General features: G+C 40.9%; 1 protein-coding gene across 5 annotated transcripts in view; it reads right to left on the reverse strand.

Annotated features, from left to right (window-relative positions):
- The window catches only part of mad1l1 (mitotic arrest deficient 1 like 1), a 924,959-nt gene that overhangs the window by 522,824 nt on the left and 383,759 nt on the right, over positions 1 to 18,376 (reverse strand). For all 5 annotated transcript variants that reach the window (XM_080206477.1, XM_080206479.1, XM_080206475.1 and 2 more), the window contains one exon: positions 10,309 to 10,385. In XM_080206477.1, the coding sequence (XP_080062603.1) occupies positions 10,309 to 10,385 (77 nt within the window). The remainder of the gene's footprint in view (positions 1 to 10,308; positions 10,386 to 18,376) is intronic.

Raw genomic sequence — 18,376 nt, forward strand, 5'->3', positions numbered from 1 at the left:
TTTCTTAAAGTTAAAGTTTATTCATTAGTCACAAGAAAGCTAACATTAACACCTCAATGCAGTTATTGTGAAAATCCCCTAGTTGCCACACGCCGTCGCCTGCTCAGATACACTAAGGGGGAATTTAGCATGGACAATCATCCTAACTAGCACATCTTTGGGCTGTGGAAGCAGACAGGAGCACCTAGAGGAAACCCATGCAGACACAGGGAGAACGTGCAAACTCCACACAGTGACCCAAGCCGGGAATTGAATCCACGTCCCTGCAGCTGTAAGGCAGCTGTGCTAACCACCATGCCACCCAGATTTTCAGTTTGAAAAGAAAGCATCTTGAAGATAAACAAGATGGTTAAACAAATACAAACAGTAAATCTATAATATTACTTCAAATCTAGAATATTACTTCAAATTAAATTGAGGAAGTAGAAGAAGACAACTTGAGCTGAAGCTAGTGAAAGGTAAATTCAGGGAGTTTTCCACATGTCAAGGAATGGATTTCTCTAAACAAATGCAAAGAAAAGACCTCCAGATTAGTTTTAAAAACTGGAAGCTGCAATGGGAGGAATGTAAGAGTTTTCCTGGTTGGCTGAAGAACAATGGTCTGAAAGGCTTCTTCATTTGCAATTATTTTGTGAACTCTTGAACAACACTGCCAAAATTTATTCAACACCATTTTGAAATGGATAACTTTGCACAGGTTCTCTGGACAAGTTTTTTAAAATTCATCACCTTTCTCATGAAGAAATTATTTTTTCAATTGTATAATAACCTTTTGACATCTGCATTTAAATCTACATCTCTTTGTTTGAGAATTCTGTTAATATTTTATGACTACTCCAAAAAGATTTAAAGGATCTCAAAAAGTTCACCTCCAAAACAGTTTATTTCCTAAAATAAACATTTCTAAGCCTCATAGCTTTAACTTGGTATGGTAGCATTTAGGAACCCCAAAAACTGAGGGTTCTGCAATGCAAGTTATGAAATCAAAAATCAATAAATCTGCTGTTTACTGGTTAGTTCTGAAAGAAACCTCTCATTACTAAATCTCACCTCAAAACTTTGCCAGTCCAAAATGACGTTGTTGACTCATAAAACCATTAAAATGCTAATAGTAACCATGGGCTCATCACATGCCAAGTGATGAACGTGAAGTTCATAACATAAATGCGTACCTTCGCATTCATTCTTAGTGGAGACAACATGCCTTTTGCTATGACAAACAACAAAGCTGCAAAATCTCAAGGCTGAACAATACTTACCTGACAAAGGAGCAGCACTCCGAAAGCTAGTGGATTTTGCTACCAAATTAACCTGTTGGACTTTAACCTGGTGTTGTGAGACCTCTTACTATGTTTACCCCAATTCAATGCCGGCATCTCCACATCACATCATATCTATAGCAGCAGTCATCAATTTGTGTATTGAATTGTCAATTCCGCGATAACTATAAAATGCATTCCTATACAGGAGACTTTTTTTCCTCTGCTCTGACGAAAAATGTGTCACAACAGCGCACAGTCACTGAGCAGAGACCGATAGCCAAGTTCTGCACACAAGGGCGGCCTCAACCGGGAGCTTGTCACATTATCTGTAACCCCCACGACTTGCCTGGGCTTGCAAAATCTCACTAACTGTCCTGTTTGGAGACAATACACATCTCTTTAACCTGTGCTTAATGGTCTCTCCACTCACACTGTCTATACCTTTAAGACTTGATTACCTGTAAAGATTTCATTCCAACCATTATTTTGTAAGTTGAGTTTGTATCCTTATATGGCCTGTTTATGAACTGAACTCCCACTTACCTGACGAAGGAGCAGCCCTCCGAAAGCTAGTGGATTTTGCTAAACCTGTTGGGCTTTAACCTGGTGTTGTGAGATTTCTTACTATCCATATGATAGGCAGTGACCTTGTGGTTGCATTTCAGCTGCCCTACATGGTGCCATGAATATCCCAGAAGGAAATGTCTTCTAATTCCTCCCACTTCTGTATACTTATAGTGACCAGGACTAATCTGCTAAAATACATTATAGCTTTATAATGCTACATCTTTCAGTTTTATTACTGAAAAATTATAATTAATGGTTCAGAGTACTTTAAAAGACCAAACTGTCCTTATATTACACACAGATTCTCACACCCATCCATTTTAGCTAGATTACTTATTAGGCTACTTAGAGCCTATCCTAAAGGAATACATGAACAAATCTGCAAGATATTGAATTTGTATAATTTCATGTTTTCACATTTATAATTAAATTTTAACTCACTGATGTTAAATTGCCACTAAATGCTGCTACACATACAAGATGTGGAGATGCTGGTGTTGGATTGGGGTAAACACAGTAAGAAGTCTCACAACACCAGGTTAAAATCCAACAGGTTTATTTGGTAGTAAATGCCACAAGCTTTTGGGACTCTGCCCCTTTGTCACCTGACGAAGGGGCAGAGCCCCGAAAGCTTATGCCGTTTACTACCAAATAAACTTGTTGGACTTTAACCTGGTGTGAGACTTCTTACTACACACACAAGATACATGAAAGCATGCAAAAGTCTCACATAAGGAACTTTTTTTGGGAGAAGGAGTAAGTAAGAGCTGGTTTGGATTTTTTGCGAAATGTATCTAACATACAAATACCATACATTCATAATTGTATTAATAGGATGGAATTTATTCTCAGAATAGGTGAACAGGCTGGAAGGTGTGGGGAGGGTGGGAGGGAGAGAGAACAGAGAGAGAAGGCAGTAAGTGATCCATTACCTCCTCACTCCCTGATTCAGTAAGGGGTAAGAAAAGTTGAGGACTGCCTCCTCTACCTGTCACCTCCACCCCCTGTGGCCAACTGAAGCCCTTAAATGGCTAATGCCCTCATCCCATTTTTGCTGGTGTCGTCAAACAGGGAAGGTGCCCAGTAAAAAATGGCAGCATCCTGTAGCCCATGGAGGGCCAACCTCCATGGCAGATGTCCCTCATATCCACAATGGCTCCCTCTGCCTCTTTCCTGCCCTACTAGCTCCAGGGAATCCAATCCAACTTTCCTCCATTCAAAGAACTTCTCCATGGTTACTGGTGGAAACTGGCTGCAGTAGTAACAGTGGCCACTGCTCCCAGTAGCACTGCTGGGACTGAAACGCTATCAAGCCCTCTGATTGGCCAACAACTCTTGGAGGTGCAATCTCCACCTTTAAAGAGATGTAAGTTCTGATGCCAGGCTGTTAATATCCTGGAAATACTAAGCAGCATCTAAGGAAAATGAAATAAATTTAACATTTCAGGTCGATGACCTTTCATCAGAACTGAAAAGAAATCAGAAATGAAACTTTTTAAGCAAGCATTGAGGCAGGGGAAGTGGGAGAAGCAAGACAAAGTAAGGGCAAAAGAGAGGATCCCTGATAGGGCAGATAACAGAACAGATAAAATCAGAAATGGGATAATGAGACAAATCAAAGGGTGATGGTAATGGTACAACCACAGAAACATGAGATGGATCTAGAGGAGATACAAACAAAATAGCAAAATTACCAACCAATGCTGTCTGAAAAAAGAGGAGCAAAGTTTATGATGTGGAACTGTTGAGCTCAAAGGTTGATTCAGAAAGCTGTGAGGTGTTTAATTGAAAGATGAGGTTCTGCTTCTCAAGCTTACAATGAGCTTCGCTGGAACAGTGTAGTAAGCCAAGGGCAGAGAGTTCAGAGTGGAAGTGGGGCCAAGAATTAAAATGACAGATGACTGAAGCTTAAAGTAAGCAAACTGAACAGAGGTGTCGCACAAAGCAATCATTCAACCTGTGCTTCGTCTTCTCTACGTAGAAGATACAGCAACATAAACAGCAAATATGTTATCCTAAATTGAAAACAGTATAAGTAAATTGCTGTTTCACTTCTCTGATGAGCCTTCTAAACCAGGGGAGAGGGGTCCAGCCCACGTTTGCTGTCCAAGAAAGAGTGGAGCACAGGTGGAAAGTCTGGAGAATCAGGAAACATGATTCTCTTCGGCTAGATCTTGTTTCCCAATTTTTCCCAGACTTCACTGATGATCTGATGATGTCCCAAGGTTCAACCCCATAAAGAATGAGAGTTTAATTTTAATGGCTTTTAATAAATTTGAATCTAATTATCAAACACCACCCCCCCCACCCCCTTCACTGATTACCCTCACTGAACAGTGAAACCTTGCCAACAAGACATGACGTCAGCGAGGTTTACAATAGTTTAAGTCAAGGGGGTCTTCCCCAGGGTAACAAAGGTAAGTATGGTCCCTGGGGGAGAGGGACAAGCCTGGGCAGTGCCTTGGCACAGCCAAATTGGCACCAATACTGAACTGGCAGTGTTGACCTGAGCCAGGGGGTGGTAGGAATCCCATGGGGGGATTTCCTGTTATATGTGGTGGAGGATGATTGGCGGATGGAGGGGGAAGAAGTAAGAAAGAGCAGACAACAGGGTGGGGGGGAACTTACAGGCACAGGGGAGAATGGGCAGTGAGTGGGGTTTTTTTAAAAAGCTTTATTTAAGTTTATTTATTAGTCTCACAAGTAGGCTTACATTAACATGGCAATGAAGTTACTGTGAAAATCCCCTGGGGATTTTCGCCATACTCCAGTGCCTGTTTGGATACACTGAGGGAGAATTTAGAATGACCGATGCACTTAACCGGTTGTGCGAGGAAACCGGAGCACCTAGAAGAAATCCTTGCAAACACAGAGAGAACATGCAGACTCCAAACAGACAGTGACCCCAAGCCAGGAATCGAACCTAGGTCCCTGGCACTATGAGATAGCAGTGGGAAATGGAGGATGCTTATTTATAAAGCTGATTGGACTGCCATTTGATTTCTGTGGAGCCTGCTTTGTCAGCTCTTCAGGCACTGTTCTGTCAGAGTGATGGTGTAAACCCCACCCACTCATTGTTTTCCTCTCAGAGGTTCAATATGTGCAATAAAAACAGGCTGCAAAGCTGGAACTATATATCCATTTTCAGACTGAGCTCGACACTTTGAAAATACATGGTTAGATTCCACCCTGTATGTGTAAAAATCCTCCTTCAATCTCAAAAATCCAAAGTATTATTTTCCAGTCTTCATAAGAGCCTTCATCCTTGTTTGAATATAGATTAACTTTCATATGCATGGGGACAGGCTCAATTACTATGGGGTGACAGTAAGAACATAAGAAATAGGAGCAGGAGTAGGCCATCTGGCCCTTCGAGCCTGCCCCACCATTCAATAAGATCATGGCTGATCTGTCATGGCTCAGTTCCACATTCCCGCCCTCTCCCCATAACCCTTAATCCCCTCTCCTATCAAAAACCCATCAACCCGCGTCTTAAAAATATTGAGCGAGGCAGCCTCCACCACCTCAACGGGCAGAGAATTCCAGAGATTCACCACCCTTTGAGTGAAGAAGTTCCTCCTCAACTCCGTTCTAAACCGCACCCCCTTTATCTTGAGGCTGTGCCCCCTAGTCCTACTGTCCTTTCTGAGCGGGAAGAGCCTCTCCACCTCTATCCTATCCATCCCATTCATCATCTTATATGTCTCAATGAGATCTCCCCTCATTCTTCTAAACTCTAACGAGTACAAGCCTAGTTTATTCAGCCTCTCCTCATAGCTCAACCCCCTCAACTCCGGCATCAGCCTAGTAAACCTCCTCTGCACTCCCTCCAAGGCCAAAATATCCTTGCGTAAGTACGGCGTCCAAAACTGCACACAGTACTCCAGCTGCGGTCTCACCAATGCCCTACACAGCCGCAGCAAGACCTCCCTACTTTTATATTCAATCCCCCTCGCTATGAAGGCCAGCATCCCATTTGCCTTCCTGACCACCTGCTGCACCTGCAGGTTGGGTTTTTGCGACTCATGCACAAGGACCCCGAGGTCCCTCTGCACTGTCGCCTGCTGCAGTTTTTCTCCACGTAAGTAATAATCCTTCCTACCATTATTCCTACCAAAGTGGACCACCTCGCACTTGCCAACATTAAATTCCATTTGCCAGTTCCTAGCCCATTCGCCCAGCCTATCTAGATCCTTCTGCAGACTCTCCACACCCTCCGCGCAATTTGCCGTTCCACCAGTAAAAGGATGTTAGGGAAGAACAAGGGCACACACAAGTAATTTTATATTCAATTCAATCATGCAATCCTGCCAATCACACACTGAAGCCACTTGCTTCAGACCCCACTACAAACTCTGCTTGCCCGCTTTCCACCTGCTCCAACCCTCTTCCTCGCAACTGCCCACAGCTAAACCAGGCAGTTCACAACATCGTCATATTTAACTTTGAAAGGAGCTTCCAACCATAACCATGTTATCCCAAAGACTGCCTGTTTTCAGCTCTATATCATCACCTGAGTCCACCCTGATTCAACTTCATCATCTACTGGAATTTTTATGCATGTCTTACTTCCCTCCAGACTTGACTATTCTAATGTATTCCACACTAGCTTCCCATATTCTACCTTCCATAAACTTCAAGTAATCCAAAACTCTGCAACAATGTCCTTACTTGCACCAAGTTAATTTCACTCATCAGCCTTATGCCCATTGACCTATACTGCCGAGTTAGCAAACCTTGATTTTAAAATTCAAATATATGCTTTCCAATTCATACAAAACCTTGCCCCTCCCTATCTCTGCCATCTCCTCCAGCCACACAACCCTCACAGACACTGCAATGGCCTTTTGAGCATCTCTAATTTTAGTAGTTCCACCTTTAATGACCATGCCTTTGGCTGCTTCGGTCCTCAGCTGTGGAGGTCCCACTTTAAACCTCTCCCACTGTACTTTCCTCCTTCAAGATGCTTCTTTCACCAAGCTTTTGATCATCTGCCCAAATATCTTCCAATGTAGCTCAGTATCACATTTTGTTTTATAATGCCCCTGTGAAGTGCCTTAGGAAATTTCATTCCATTAAAGTTGCCTATAAATACAAGTTGTTGTTAAAGAAACAAAATATGTTAAACTATATTTCATGATTTAGGAAGACAAAACTGCTGCCCTACTTTCATCCTCAAATGCATATCTAATTCACAAGAGAATCATATCATAGAATCCCTATAGTACAGAAGGAGGCCATTTGGCCCATCGTGTCTGCACTAACCACAATCCCACTCAGGCCCTATTCCCATAACGCCACACATTTACTCTGTCAATCCCCCGACACTAAGGTCAATTTAGCATGGCCAATCAACCTAGCCCGCACATCTTTAGAGCGTGGGAGAAAACCGGAGCATTCGAGGAAACCCATGCAAACACGGGGAGAACGTGCAAACTCCACACAGTCACCCAAGGCCAGGAATCGAACCCAGGTCCCTGGCGCTGTGAGGTAGCAGTGCTAACCACAGTGCTACCATGCCACCCCACTGGCAAATATGATTTACAAACTTGGGCTTGTAAATCACATTTGCACTAAATACAAATAATGTATATTGTCATGTACACCTATCAAGTGGAATGAGATTTTAATTCACATGGTAGTTGCTGCATTACTATATCATGACCCTGATAAAGTTTAAGTAGCATTTAGATGTGCACTTGTGATGCCAATGCATACAAGGCTATGGGCCAAGTGGTGAAAATGGGATTAGAATAGTTGGGTGGTTTGTTTTTGACTGGCACAGACGCAGTGGACCAAAGAAACTTTTTCTGTGCTGTATACCTCTCTGACAAATGTATATGCAGTCCCTGTACGAACCAATTGCTCGAGTTGACTATTTTGACATTTTATCACCATGTGAATTGGACAGCTTTCTACATTTATGCAACTTCTTACTCTTATTGTTTAACAATACACAATGAAACCTGTGTAACATCTGCAAGTACCACAGTATGGTCTTGTCTCGTGTTTACTAATAACTTAGTTGATAAATTTTAGTTTCTGTTTAAGATTCAAAGAAATCTAAATTTTAAATCTTATATCAATAATTTCTATGATTTTTCAATTTTTGTTTAGTTTCGCTCTGTCTAGGAACTACAATTAAGGGCAGTTGAGCAGATTGCTGTCTGTAACTTGCAGGAGTTGTTGTTCCCAAGGTCAGCATGGCCTCACCTGTGTACAAAGCCAGTTTGACTGCAGTATCTTTTAATTTCAGAAGTTGGATCCCTCACTGTAGGTAGTGATAAGTTTGCTCTCCCACTACTATGGTGGAGGTGCCTCCATTTTCAGAGGATGACTATTGACCATCAGTATTATTGAGATAGGGGCTACTTTGCTCACCTTAATATTGTTCAACTTGTACACATTTGGTCCTGTTTCAGAAATACTCTCCATGCTGTGCATGGAAGTTAGAATCATGACCATGCTAACACTGGGCTGACCCTGCACGATCCTAGATTTGCTTCTTACATGCCCCTTTCAGCTTCAGGCACAACACACAGCTTCCTTGCTTGTTCACCTCAACTGGGATTGGTTTCCCCCCACAGCAATAGCATTCTTCACAAATCATGGATTGCTGATTGAATTTCTTATCCCTCTCCACTCTCTCAGGCTCTGCATCTCTTCGCTCATCAAACTCTATGCCCTTATCCTTGGCACTGCTCCCACTAGCAGCTTGCTTCCAAATTTGGTGGACCTCCCTGCCATACACACTTTGAAGCTCCATTGCACCCTTTGCTTTCCATGGCAAGGGCAATTTCTAGCTCTTTCTTTAGGTTATTAATACCTCTGCCAATAGCTTTTTTCTGTATGGCAGTATTATTTAGCGCACACCAGACAGTCTCTCTACATATCACTAAGGGCAGACCCAAATCCACAATATTCAGCTGTTTGCCTCAATCTTGCCACGAAAGCCTCAACCGCTTCCCCAGGGGTCTGGCAGTTGATGTGAACTTGTGTCTCAGCATGATTATTGAGGGCATCAAGTGATAATGCCCTTTTACCAGCTCTTCAAAGGTTTTAGAGTCAGGGGATCTGAAGAAGTCAAGCTACTTACTAAGTTGTAGGTCTGTGCATCACAGGCTGTTAGCCCCTGCTGCCCCTCCTCTCCATTTTGTTTGCTTTAAAAATATATTACAGCTTTCAACGTATTAAACACAATTTTCTGTATTAGGATTAAAGGTCTTTAATTTTCTGATTAGAGGTATGGTTGGTAACTTACTGAACTCATGAATGGCTTGAATGACTTGCACACAGGCCTTCCTTCGCAGCAATTTGAAGATGCTCCAGTTGATCCTTGTCGCCAATGTGATATTTCAAAGGACTGGTGACCCCAAGTTTAATAACTAAATAAGTAAGCTATTTATTGTAACAAATAAACCATGTACTCCTGATCACTTCGGTTCCAGTCTCAGACTGACTGGGAAAACCTGCACTCAGCTGCAAGATTCATGCACTCAGGCCCCGCTTAGCCAATCAGGTCACATGACCCCTGAAACCTCACCCTGAAAAGAGGCTTGCTGCTACTACTTCCGAACTTAATTCCTGAAAGAACTAACTCTACCTTTTAGGCTTACTCTGCTGGTCCTAGATTCCCTAACCAGCGGAAACCGTTTTTCTCTTTATTTTTACCTTACCAATTTGCTTAAAATCTTGAAAACTATAATCAAATCACCCCAATCTTTTTAAATTCCAAGGAATTCAACCTCAGTTTGTGAAATCTTCCTCATAATTTAAGCTGTGGAGTTCAAGTATCATTCTGGTAAATCTTTGTTGTGTTCCCTCCAGGCAAACATGTCCTTCTTCTGGTGTGGTGCCCAGAATCGAACACAATATTCAAGATGTGATCTAACAAGACTTTCATGATTTCTTACTCCTTCTATTCTAGTCTGCTAGATATAAATGCCAGCATTCCATTAATTTAAATTATTTTTATATCTATGATTTTAACAATCGCTATACATTTACTTCCAAGTCTATTTGGACACATTACGCACAGTATATTACTCGACTACAAAGGCACAGCTGTCTGTAATCCATTTGCCCCTTTAAAGCCACGAACTCTAACTGTTGTAATATCTGCTACTAATTAAAAGCTAACTTGCTAAAGATCCAGAGTCAATCGGGGGCAGAAGAAAACAAAAGCAAATATCTTTGGATTGAATAGAATGCAAAGAAATTGCGTAAAATGGAATAAATGCCTGCAAGTTACATTCTGATAGAGTGCTGTATGCAAAATATTAATTGATCTGAATAAATGGCTATGTACTTCCATCACATGATTGTTTTGCAGCTTAATATAGGTTCAGGACACAATATTACTATGCTATGGGTAAAAGGCACATTTTGCTATCAAACAGAACAGCTCTATAAATAACAAACTATATTGAATCAGGTATAATCATGAATATCTTCCTTCTCTCCTGTCTTCATCTCATACCTCAGCACATGTCCCTCCTCATTGGTGATGCTTGGTATAGCAACCTGGCTCTGAAGAACACTCAATTCTGCTTCAAGCTGTGAAAATGAGCAAAGATGATGTGTCAATTTATTTTTTCAGGAGAAATGATGCAGCTTATCCACAAACAAAAAGGCTATCACTGTCCTGTGTATTTATCAAATAACAGAGTCAAGAATTCACATTCTCCCACCTTCCACTCTGCTCATAGTTCTTAGCAAGTAATTGAAAAAATATGCCATCCCGCAGTATTGCCCATTTGGGATTACAGTAAGCACTCCAAGTCAAATGTAGGCTCTGTCATACAATCGTGTTTAGCAATGCAAAAATGTATAGAGTTTTATGGAAAAAATGCAGAAATGCATGAAAAGTACATAGTACAATATTGGCACAAAACAAAGCAGGACACAAGATCAAAATACAGTTCAAGGAAGAAAGTCATCAATAGCTATTTTTCATAATTCTCTAATACCATTAGAATCTGCTGTTTGACTACTAATACTGAATTTGAACTGCTGACTTAATCCTTAAAAATCTCCCCAGCCACTTAATGTCACTACGTCCAGGTAAAGCCAAATTCAGAAATACAATTTTCCATTTGGATTATGAAACCTGGTGTACAAAATATACTTACCTTTATAGAAATAGAAAACAAATGTAAAAAGGGTAAAATCTGGTGAATTTTTAGGTCAAGTAACAACCATCAGGTGAGTGAATAACTGCCACAATTTTTCAATATTTTGAACTTCCTCGAAGTAAAGAGCTGTTTGGGTTCCTGCATCCAGAATTATTGAAACACCAATACTTTTATTGAAGAAATTACACAGTTCTTTGCTTGGCAAACAGGGTGAGAAATTTGAAGGATTCAAAATTCAGTAAAGCAAAATGGTCAATGTCTCTGAACAAGGTTACCAAACTGGGATAGTTCTATGTAGTGAAATCAAACCTACTTGAAATGTGATTTCTTGTTCTTGAATAAATTTAAGTTCAACAAATTGAGAGGGACAGATGGTGGCACCTACTTCCTGGTTAGAAATGTTGCCAGTTGGAAGATTTCAGTGCTTCTCAAATAAAGCAGCTGTGTTTACTGAAAGTATAAAAGGAGCCAAAATACACTAAATAAATCTATAGCTTTCCATTACAACTGAGTGCCACACAGCTTTCTTTTAAGACCAAAATAAAATTAACTAGATGATCAGATCGAGTCAGCACTTGTAGTACAAAATGACTCTTAAATTGTTTCAGATCACCATACATAGAAATGCTGCTTTCTGATCACTTAGTGAATTTCCAAAAATAACCAAACTTAACTTGAATTAGGAAACATTAAAGAAAACATATTAACATTCTAACTATGATTCAAAATGCTGAAAAACTTAGAACTTTACATCACTGTTGACAAATCTTTTAACTGCAACCTACCAGCAAGGCAATATTCCAACCCTTGGTTGCCACCAAGATAGAGTAAGGCAATGCCCCAGGCCGAGATGACATTGCAGCAGAGATTTGAATTGCAATAATAGAGCTTGTTAACAAATTTACAGCCATTGTCAAGAGTATCTGGGATCAGGAAAAAGTTTCTCAGGATCTCAAGAATGCCAATATCCTTGGCATAAGGAGCTGTGTTTTTCAATGGGTGCAGACAATGTATACCCACACTGCTGATAGGGAGGAAATGCCAGAAATTGACCCAGTGACAGTCAGGATGGTGAGTGGTTTGGAGGGGAACTTCCAGATTGTGGCATTGCCAGGTATCTGCTGCTCTTGTCCTTCTAGATGGTAGGGTTCTGGGTTTGTACGGTGCTGTGAAAGGAACCTTGGCGGGTTCCTGCAGAGCGTCATTTTAAATGGTTAACACTGCTGCTATTGTTCATCTGTGGTGAAAGGAATCAATGTTTGTGGAAGGGATGCCAATTAAGGGGGCTGCTTTCTGATGGATGGCACCAGGTTTCTTGAATATTGTTGTGGAAGTTGCATTCATCTAGGCAAGCAACGAGGTATGGACGAATGCATGTATGTGAGCAAGGGGTAGACAAATGCATGTGTACAAGCGAGGGATGGCCAAGTGCGCGAAAGGGGCGACTCAGAGAGGGAGAGGGACATGAGTGTGAATGAAAAAGAGAGGAACACGAGTGTGAATGAGAAAGAGAGGGATATGAATGTGAACCAGTGTCCAACATAAGAATCAGTTTTCCTGCAGCATTCCTCCTGCAAGCAGAGTGACAAAAGGTAAGCTGTAAGTATTTTTGAAATTACAGAACTTGTTAATTACCAGATTACACACTGCTGAAGTGGATATAACTTTCAGGGGTTAATGTTGAGGGAACATGGGGGTGTGGCTTGGCCAGGGGTTAATGTGAGAAGGCCATGTATTTAGTAAATGTCTGCAATGGTTTGGGTCTTCCTTATTCCGAATATAAGCATAGATTGTGCTAAAATAGACTTGTTTATATTTGGTTCCTATGTTCACACCTTTTTCATGACATTATGAGAATGCTTGCGGTTCCCTGATGCTCTTGGGAGCTGTTCAATGGCTTGAAAAGTTTGGAATCCCTGATTTGAATGAAGAGACAAAGTGCAATATATATACATTTGCTGATTACATCGAGATAGGTGGATAAGTAAGCTGTGGGGTGGATGGAGAAACTGCAAAGAAATTTGGAAAGATTAAGTGAATAGGGGAACAGTTTGCTAATGCTGTTGATGAGGGTTTAAACTAATGTGGCAGAGGGGATGGGAATCAATGCAGAAGGTCAGAGGGAAGTAGGGACAGAAACAAAAGGCAGTAAGGGGAAAAGTGAAAGGCAGAGAAACCACAGACAAAAATCAAAAAGGGCTACAGTAGAGAGCACAGAGTCTATGGAAAACTAGGTGAATGGGTCCAGTAAGGCTAAGAGAAATAAAACACAGAGTGCACACAAAACATGACCAGACAGATGGTCTGAGAAAGCAGGGCAGAGAGCAAGGGAAGTCTAGATTAAATTGCATTTATTTCAATGCAACAGTCTGACAGGGAAGGCATATGAACTCAGGGCCTGGTTGGGTACATGGGACTGGAATATTTATAGTTATTACTGAAACATGGCTAAGGGAAGGGGAGGACTGACAGCTCAATGTTCCAGGCTATAGATGCTATAGGAAAGATAGAACAGGAGGTAACAGATGAGGGGAAGTTGCGTTTTGATTAGGGAGAACATCACGGAATTACTGAGGGGGGATATATCCAAGGGCCTGTCCATTGAGTCTATATGGATAGAACTGAAAAATTAAGAAGGGAGCGGTCACTTTGATAAAATTGTACTACAGGCCCCCAAATAGGGGGAATTTGAGGACCAAATATGTAAAGAGATTACAAATAGCTGCAAGAAAAATAGGGTGATAGCATCAGAGGACTTTAACTTTCCCAACATTGACAGGGAAAGCCAAAGCATTAGGGTCTTGGATGTAGAGAAATTTGTTGAGTGTATTCAGGAGGAATTTCTCATTCACTATGTGGATAGCCAGACTACAGAGGGTGCAAAACTTGATCTCCTCTTGGGAAAGAAGGCCAGGTGACAGGAGTGTTAGTGAGGGGCCATCTTGAGACAACTGATCATAATTCCATTAGTTTTAAGATAGCCATGGAGAATATTAAGTCTGGCCCAAAAGTTAAAATTCTAAATTGGGGCAAGGCCAATTTTGATGGTCTTAGGCAGAAATTTTCAAATGTTGATTGGGGGAGTTTGCTGGCAGGCAGTGAGATAGCTGGTAAGTGGGAGGCTTTCAAAAGTATGTTAACCAGGTTTCAGGGTAAGAATATTCCTTTTAGAGTGAAGGGCAAGGCTGCTGGAAGTAGATGACTTGGGATATTGAGGCCCTAGTCAAAAAGAAGGAGACATATGACATGCAGAGGCAGCTGAGATCAAGTGGATCCCTTGAAGGGTATAGAGGTTGTCAAAGTAAAGTTAAGAAACAAAGAAGACATGGGTTCTCCTTTGTTTTATCTGCCAAAGAAATCTCAAAGAGCTTCTACAAATACATAAAGGGCAAAAGAGTAACAAGGGAAAGAGTAGGGCCTCTTAAGGATCAACAAGGTCATCTATGTGCAGGTCCACAAGACAAGGGTGAGATCCTAAATTAATATTTCTCATTGGTATTTACTGTTGAGAAAGGCATGGATATTAGAGAACTTGGGGAAATAAACAGCGATATCTTGAGGAGTGTACATATCACAGAGGTGGTGATGCTGGCAGTCTTAAAGCACACCACGGTACATAAATCCCTGGGACCTGATAAAATGAATCCCACAATGTTGTGGGAAGCTAGGGAGGAAATTGCGGGTCCCCTAGCAAAGATATTTGAATCATTGACAGCCACATGTGAGATGCCTAAAGATTGGACGGTAGCAAATGTTGGGCCTATGTTTAACAAGGGCTGCAGGGAAAAACCTGGGAACTACAAGCTGGTGAGCCTAATGTCTGTAGTGGGTAAGTTGTTAGAAGGTATTCTGAGAGACTGGATCCACACGCATTTAGAGAGGAAAGGACTGATTCGGGACAGTCAGCACGGCTTTGAGACTGGAAAATCATGTCTCACAAATTCTTAAACTGTTTAAGAATCTTGAAGATTCTATTCGGTCAACTTCAGCCTTAATTAACACTTGACATTCATTAAATTACTGCATCTGCTTTTTTTGTAGAGGGATTCATTCATTTTCTACCATGTGTGTTTTAAGTAAATTAATGCAGACATAAATCAGTATGCTACAGCAGCTGTCAAAGAATTAATTTCTACTTTGAATAACAAATCTAGAGCCCACATAAGGTTACAAGTTTCCTTAGTCTTTGATATTTCTTTTAATAAAGGTGCAGAGCTTTATGAGAACTGCTTTGAGCCGCTTTCAGCCATGGAGGAGGTATTTTCAGACTGTTGGAGTTACATTTGGCAATCGTGGTCAGAGAGACTGCTATAAAAAAGACTCAGGCATAAGATGAAACAAAGTGCCAGCCCGGTTCCCAGTGGTACACATGATTCAATATCAAATATTGTGGGAGACAGTTACTTCAAAGCCAAAGGATGTCTTTCATCAAGATAAGTTGACAAGCTCTAATTCGCTAGAGTTGAGGGAGCCAATTTGTAGGTTCTTACACAGGGATAGGATTAATTTGCATTTTTTACTTTTATATCAATCAATAACACACAAAAAAATGCCACTGACAGAATTCTCTTAACTTAGGACAGAAAGGCTAAGCAATTAAAAATGGCGACCAGACTCATTATAAAGATACATCTTGAGTGTACTAATTTGAACAACACGGTTTATTGTATTCAACAGTGTAATTTTAATAGTGATTCCAATAAACTGCTGCATACCACGAAAGCTAGAACTGAACAAGAGCTCAATCTCAAATCTGTGCTAAATGAGGTATGTGGGTTCACATCAGTACCCTTGCACATTGCTGTTCAAGGAAAAAGACAACTATGCCTCCTCAACCCCCTCTCCTGATTGTTAGTCAGTGTTATCAGCTGGAAACGCATGTGGAGATGTCAGATGAACATAAGTTTGAGCATGGCTATGATCCTTTCCTTAAGAGAATAGTCAGGGATCATACAAGAAGATTGGGAACTCGAGCAATGTATCCATGGAATTGTTCCCCAACAAAAATCAGTACTTTCAGAAGAAGATGCAAAATAGAAGGAATGTGACCTATCAACACTCATTCTATCCATGAGGTTGTATTTCTTTTAATTTCACATGCCATTTTGCGTGCAAATGCCAAAAATATTTTGGAATTTCATGTTAACCACATGCTTTACATTTTCTTTAACTATTTTCTATAAATTTTTCAAAGAAGATTGGCCAAACAGAGTATGTCTTTCAGAAATCCACACAGGTAATCAGCTCTCCAATGATCTTCAGTCATATAGATCGCAACAGATTATGTAACATCAAATCTCTTCGCACTTTTGTACAACTGCCGCTTCCAGGTCTTTTTCATCAAGATTATAGCTATTAATATCATTAAAATATCTCCTCCATAAGTTACATCTACAATTGGTTTGTAATGAACATAAATGTTTTAAAAAAGGTTAAGTATTTTCAATTATGAAATATTTGAAGTACAATTTAATCACATAAAATTAGCTATTAAAGCCAAGTTTTATTCAGATAGGCTGATTTGCTGATGCTGAATATTGATAGGCCTCATCATACTGGAGGCGTAGCCCAAGTATATAATTTATGGTGAGCACTTTTTACCATATTTACACATGCAAGTTTTATATTAATTTTCGATCCAAAGCAGACTTGCTGTAAACAGACAAAGGAAATTGAAAAGTTTATGGACCATGTCTAGAGATGACTTTTAGTGATAACTATTTCCAGTGTGCTGGTCTTGCAATCAGCAACACCCAAAAACTAAACTCATTTGGATGCACTGAGACTGGTGGGCAGGACATCTGCTGTGTTTGCCATGTCATTTATTCCAATAGGGGAAAACTGAAGCCATCATTTTCAATCTCTACTTCGAACTCCATTTCCTCGTTACTGACTCCAATCCACTCTCTGGCAACAGCCTGAGATTAATTTTTGGCTTTGGGGTCACATTTTGATACCAAGCAGAAGTTCCAACTAAGATCACTTGCTTCGACCTCCACAACATTGCCTGGTTTTGCCCTATCTCAGCTCACTTGCTGCTGAAACCCACGTTACCTCATGAATTGATTATTTAAACACGTTCCTGACTAGTGTCCCACATTCTACGTTCCATCGATTTGAGGTCATTCACACCTCTGCTACCTGTGTCTTAATTTGACGAAGTTCTATTCATTTACCACCCAGGGTTCACAGATTATATTGGATCCCACTCATGCAACAAAATGACTTAAAAATGTTCATCCTCATTTCCAAATCGATCCAGGCCTTTCCTCTCCGTAGCTGGATACCTATGTCAGACTCCTATTTATAGACTACAGTTCAGCCTGCAACACCATTATTCCCATGAAATTCATCTCCAAACTCCATGGCCTGGACCTCAGCACCTCCCTTTGCAACTGGATCCTGAACTTCCTTACAGACCACAATCAGTAAGGATAGGCAAAAACACCTACTTCCTCCACGATCACCCTCAACACTGGTGCCCCACAAGGCTATTTCTCAGCCCCCTACTATACTCCTTATACACCTATGACTGTGTGGCCAAATTCCCCTTCAATTCAATTTTCAAGTTTGCTGACGATACCACCGTAGTGGATCGGATCTCAAACACTGATGAGACAGAGCACAGGAATGAGATAGAGAATCTGGTGAACTGGTGCAGCAACAATAATCGCTCCCTCAATGTCAACAAAACAAAGGAGATTGTCACTGACTTCAGGAAGCATAAAGGAGAACATGCCTCTGACTACATCAACAGGGACGAAGTAGAAAGAGTTGAGAGCTTCAAGTTTTTAAGGTGTCTAGATCACCAACAACCTGTCCTGATCCCCCCATGCCGACACTGCAGTTAAGAAAGCCCACCAACAATCCACTTTCTCAGAAAACTAAGGAAATTTGGCATGTCAGCTACGACTCTCACCAACTTTTACAGATGCACCATACAAAGCATTCTTTCTGGTTGTATCACTGCTTGGTATGGCTCCTGCTCTGCCCAAGGCGACAAGGAACTACAAAAGTTTGTGAATATAGCCCAATTCATCACGCAAACCAAACTCCCATCCATTGACTCTGTCTACACTTCCCGCTGTCTCGTCAAAGCAGCCAGCACAATTCAGAACCCCAGGCACCCCGGACATTCTCTCTTCCACCTTCTTCCGTTGGGAAAAAGATACAAAAGTCTGAAGTCATGCACCAACCGACTCAAGAACAGCTTCTTTCCGGCTGCTGTCAGACTTATGAATGGACTTACCTTTCATTAAGTTGATCTTTCTCTACACCCTAGCTATGACTGTAACACTACATTTTACTCTGTCTCATTTCCTTCTCTATGAACGCTATGTTTTGTCTGTATAACGCATAAGAAACAATACTTTTCGCTTTATGTTAATACATGTGACAATAATAAATCAGATC

The sequence above is a fragment of the Carcharhinus amblyrhynchos genome, chromosome 18, assembly GCF_965287045.1.
Source record: "Carcharhinus amblyrhynchos chromosome 18, sCarAmb.v2.hapA, whole genome shotgun sequence".
Lineage (NCBI taxonomy): Eukaryota > Metazoa > Chordata > Chondrichthyes > Carcharhiniformes > Carcharhinidae > Carcharhinus > Carcharhinus amblyrhynchos.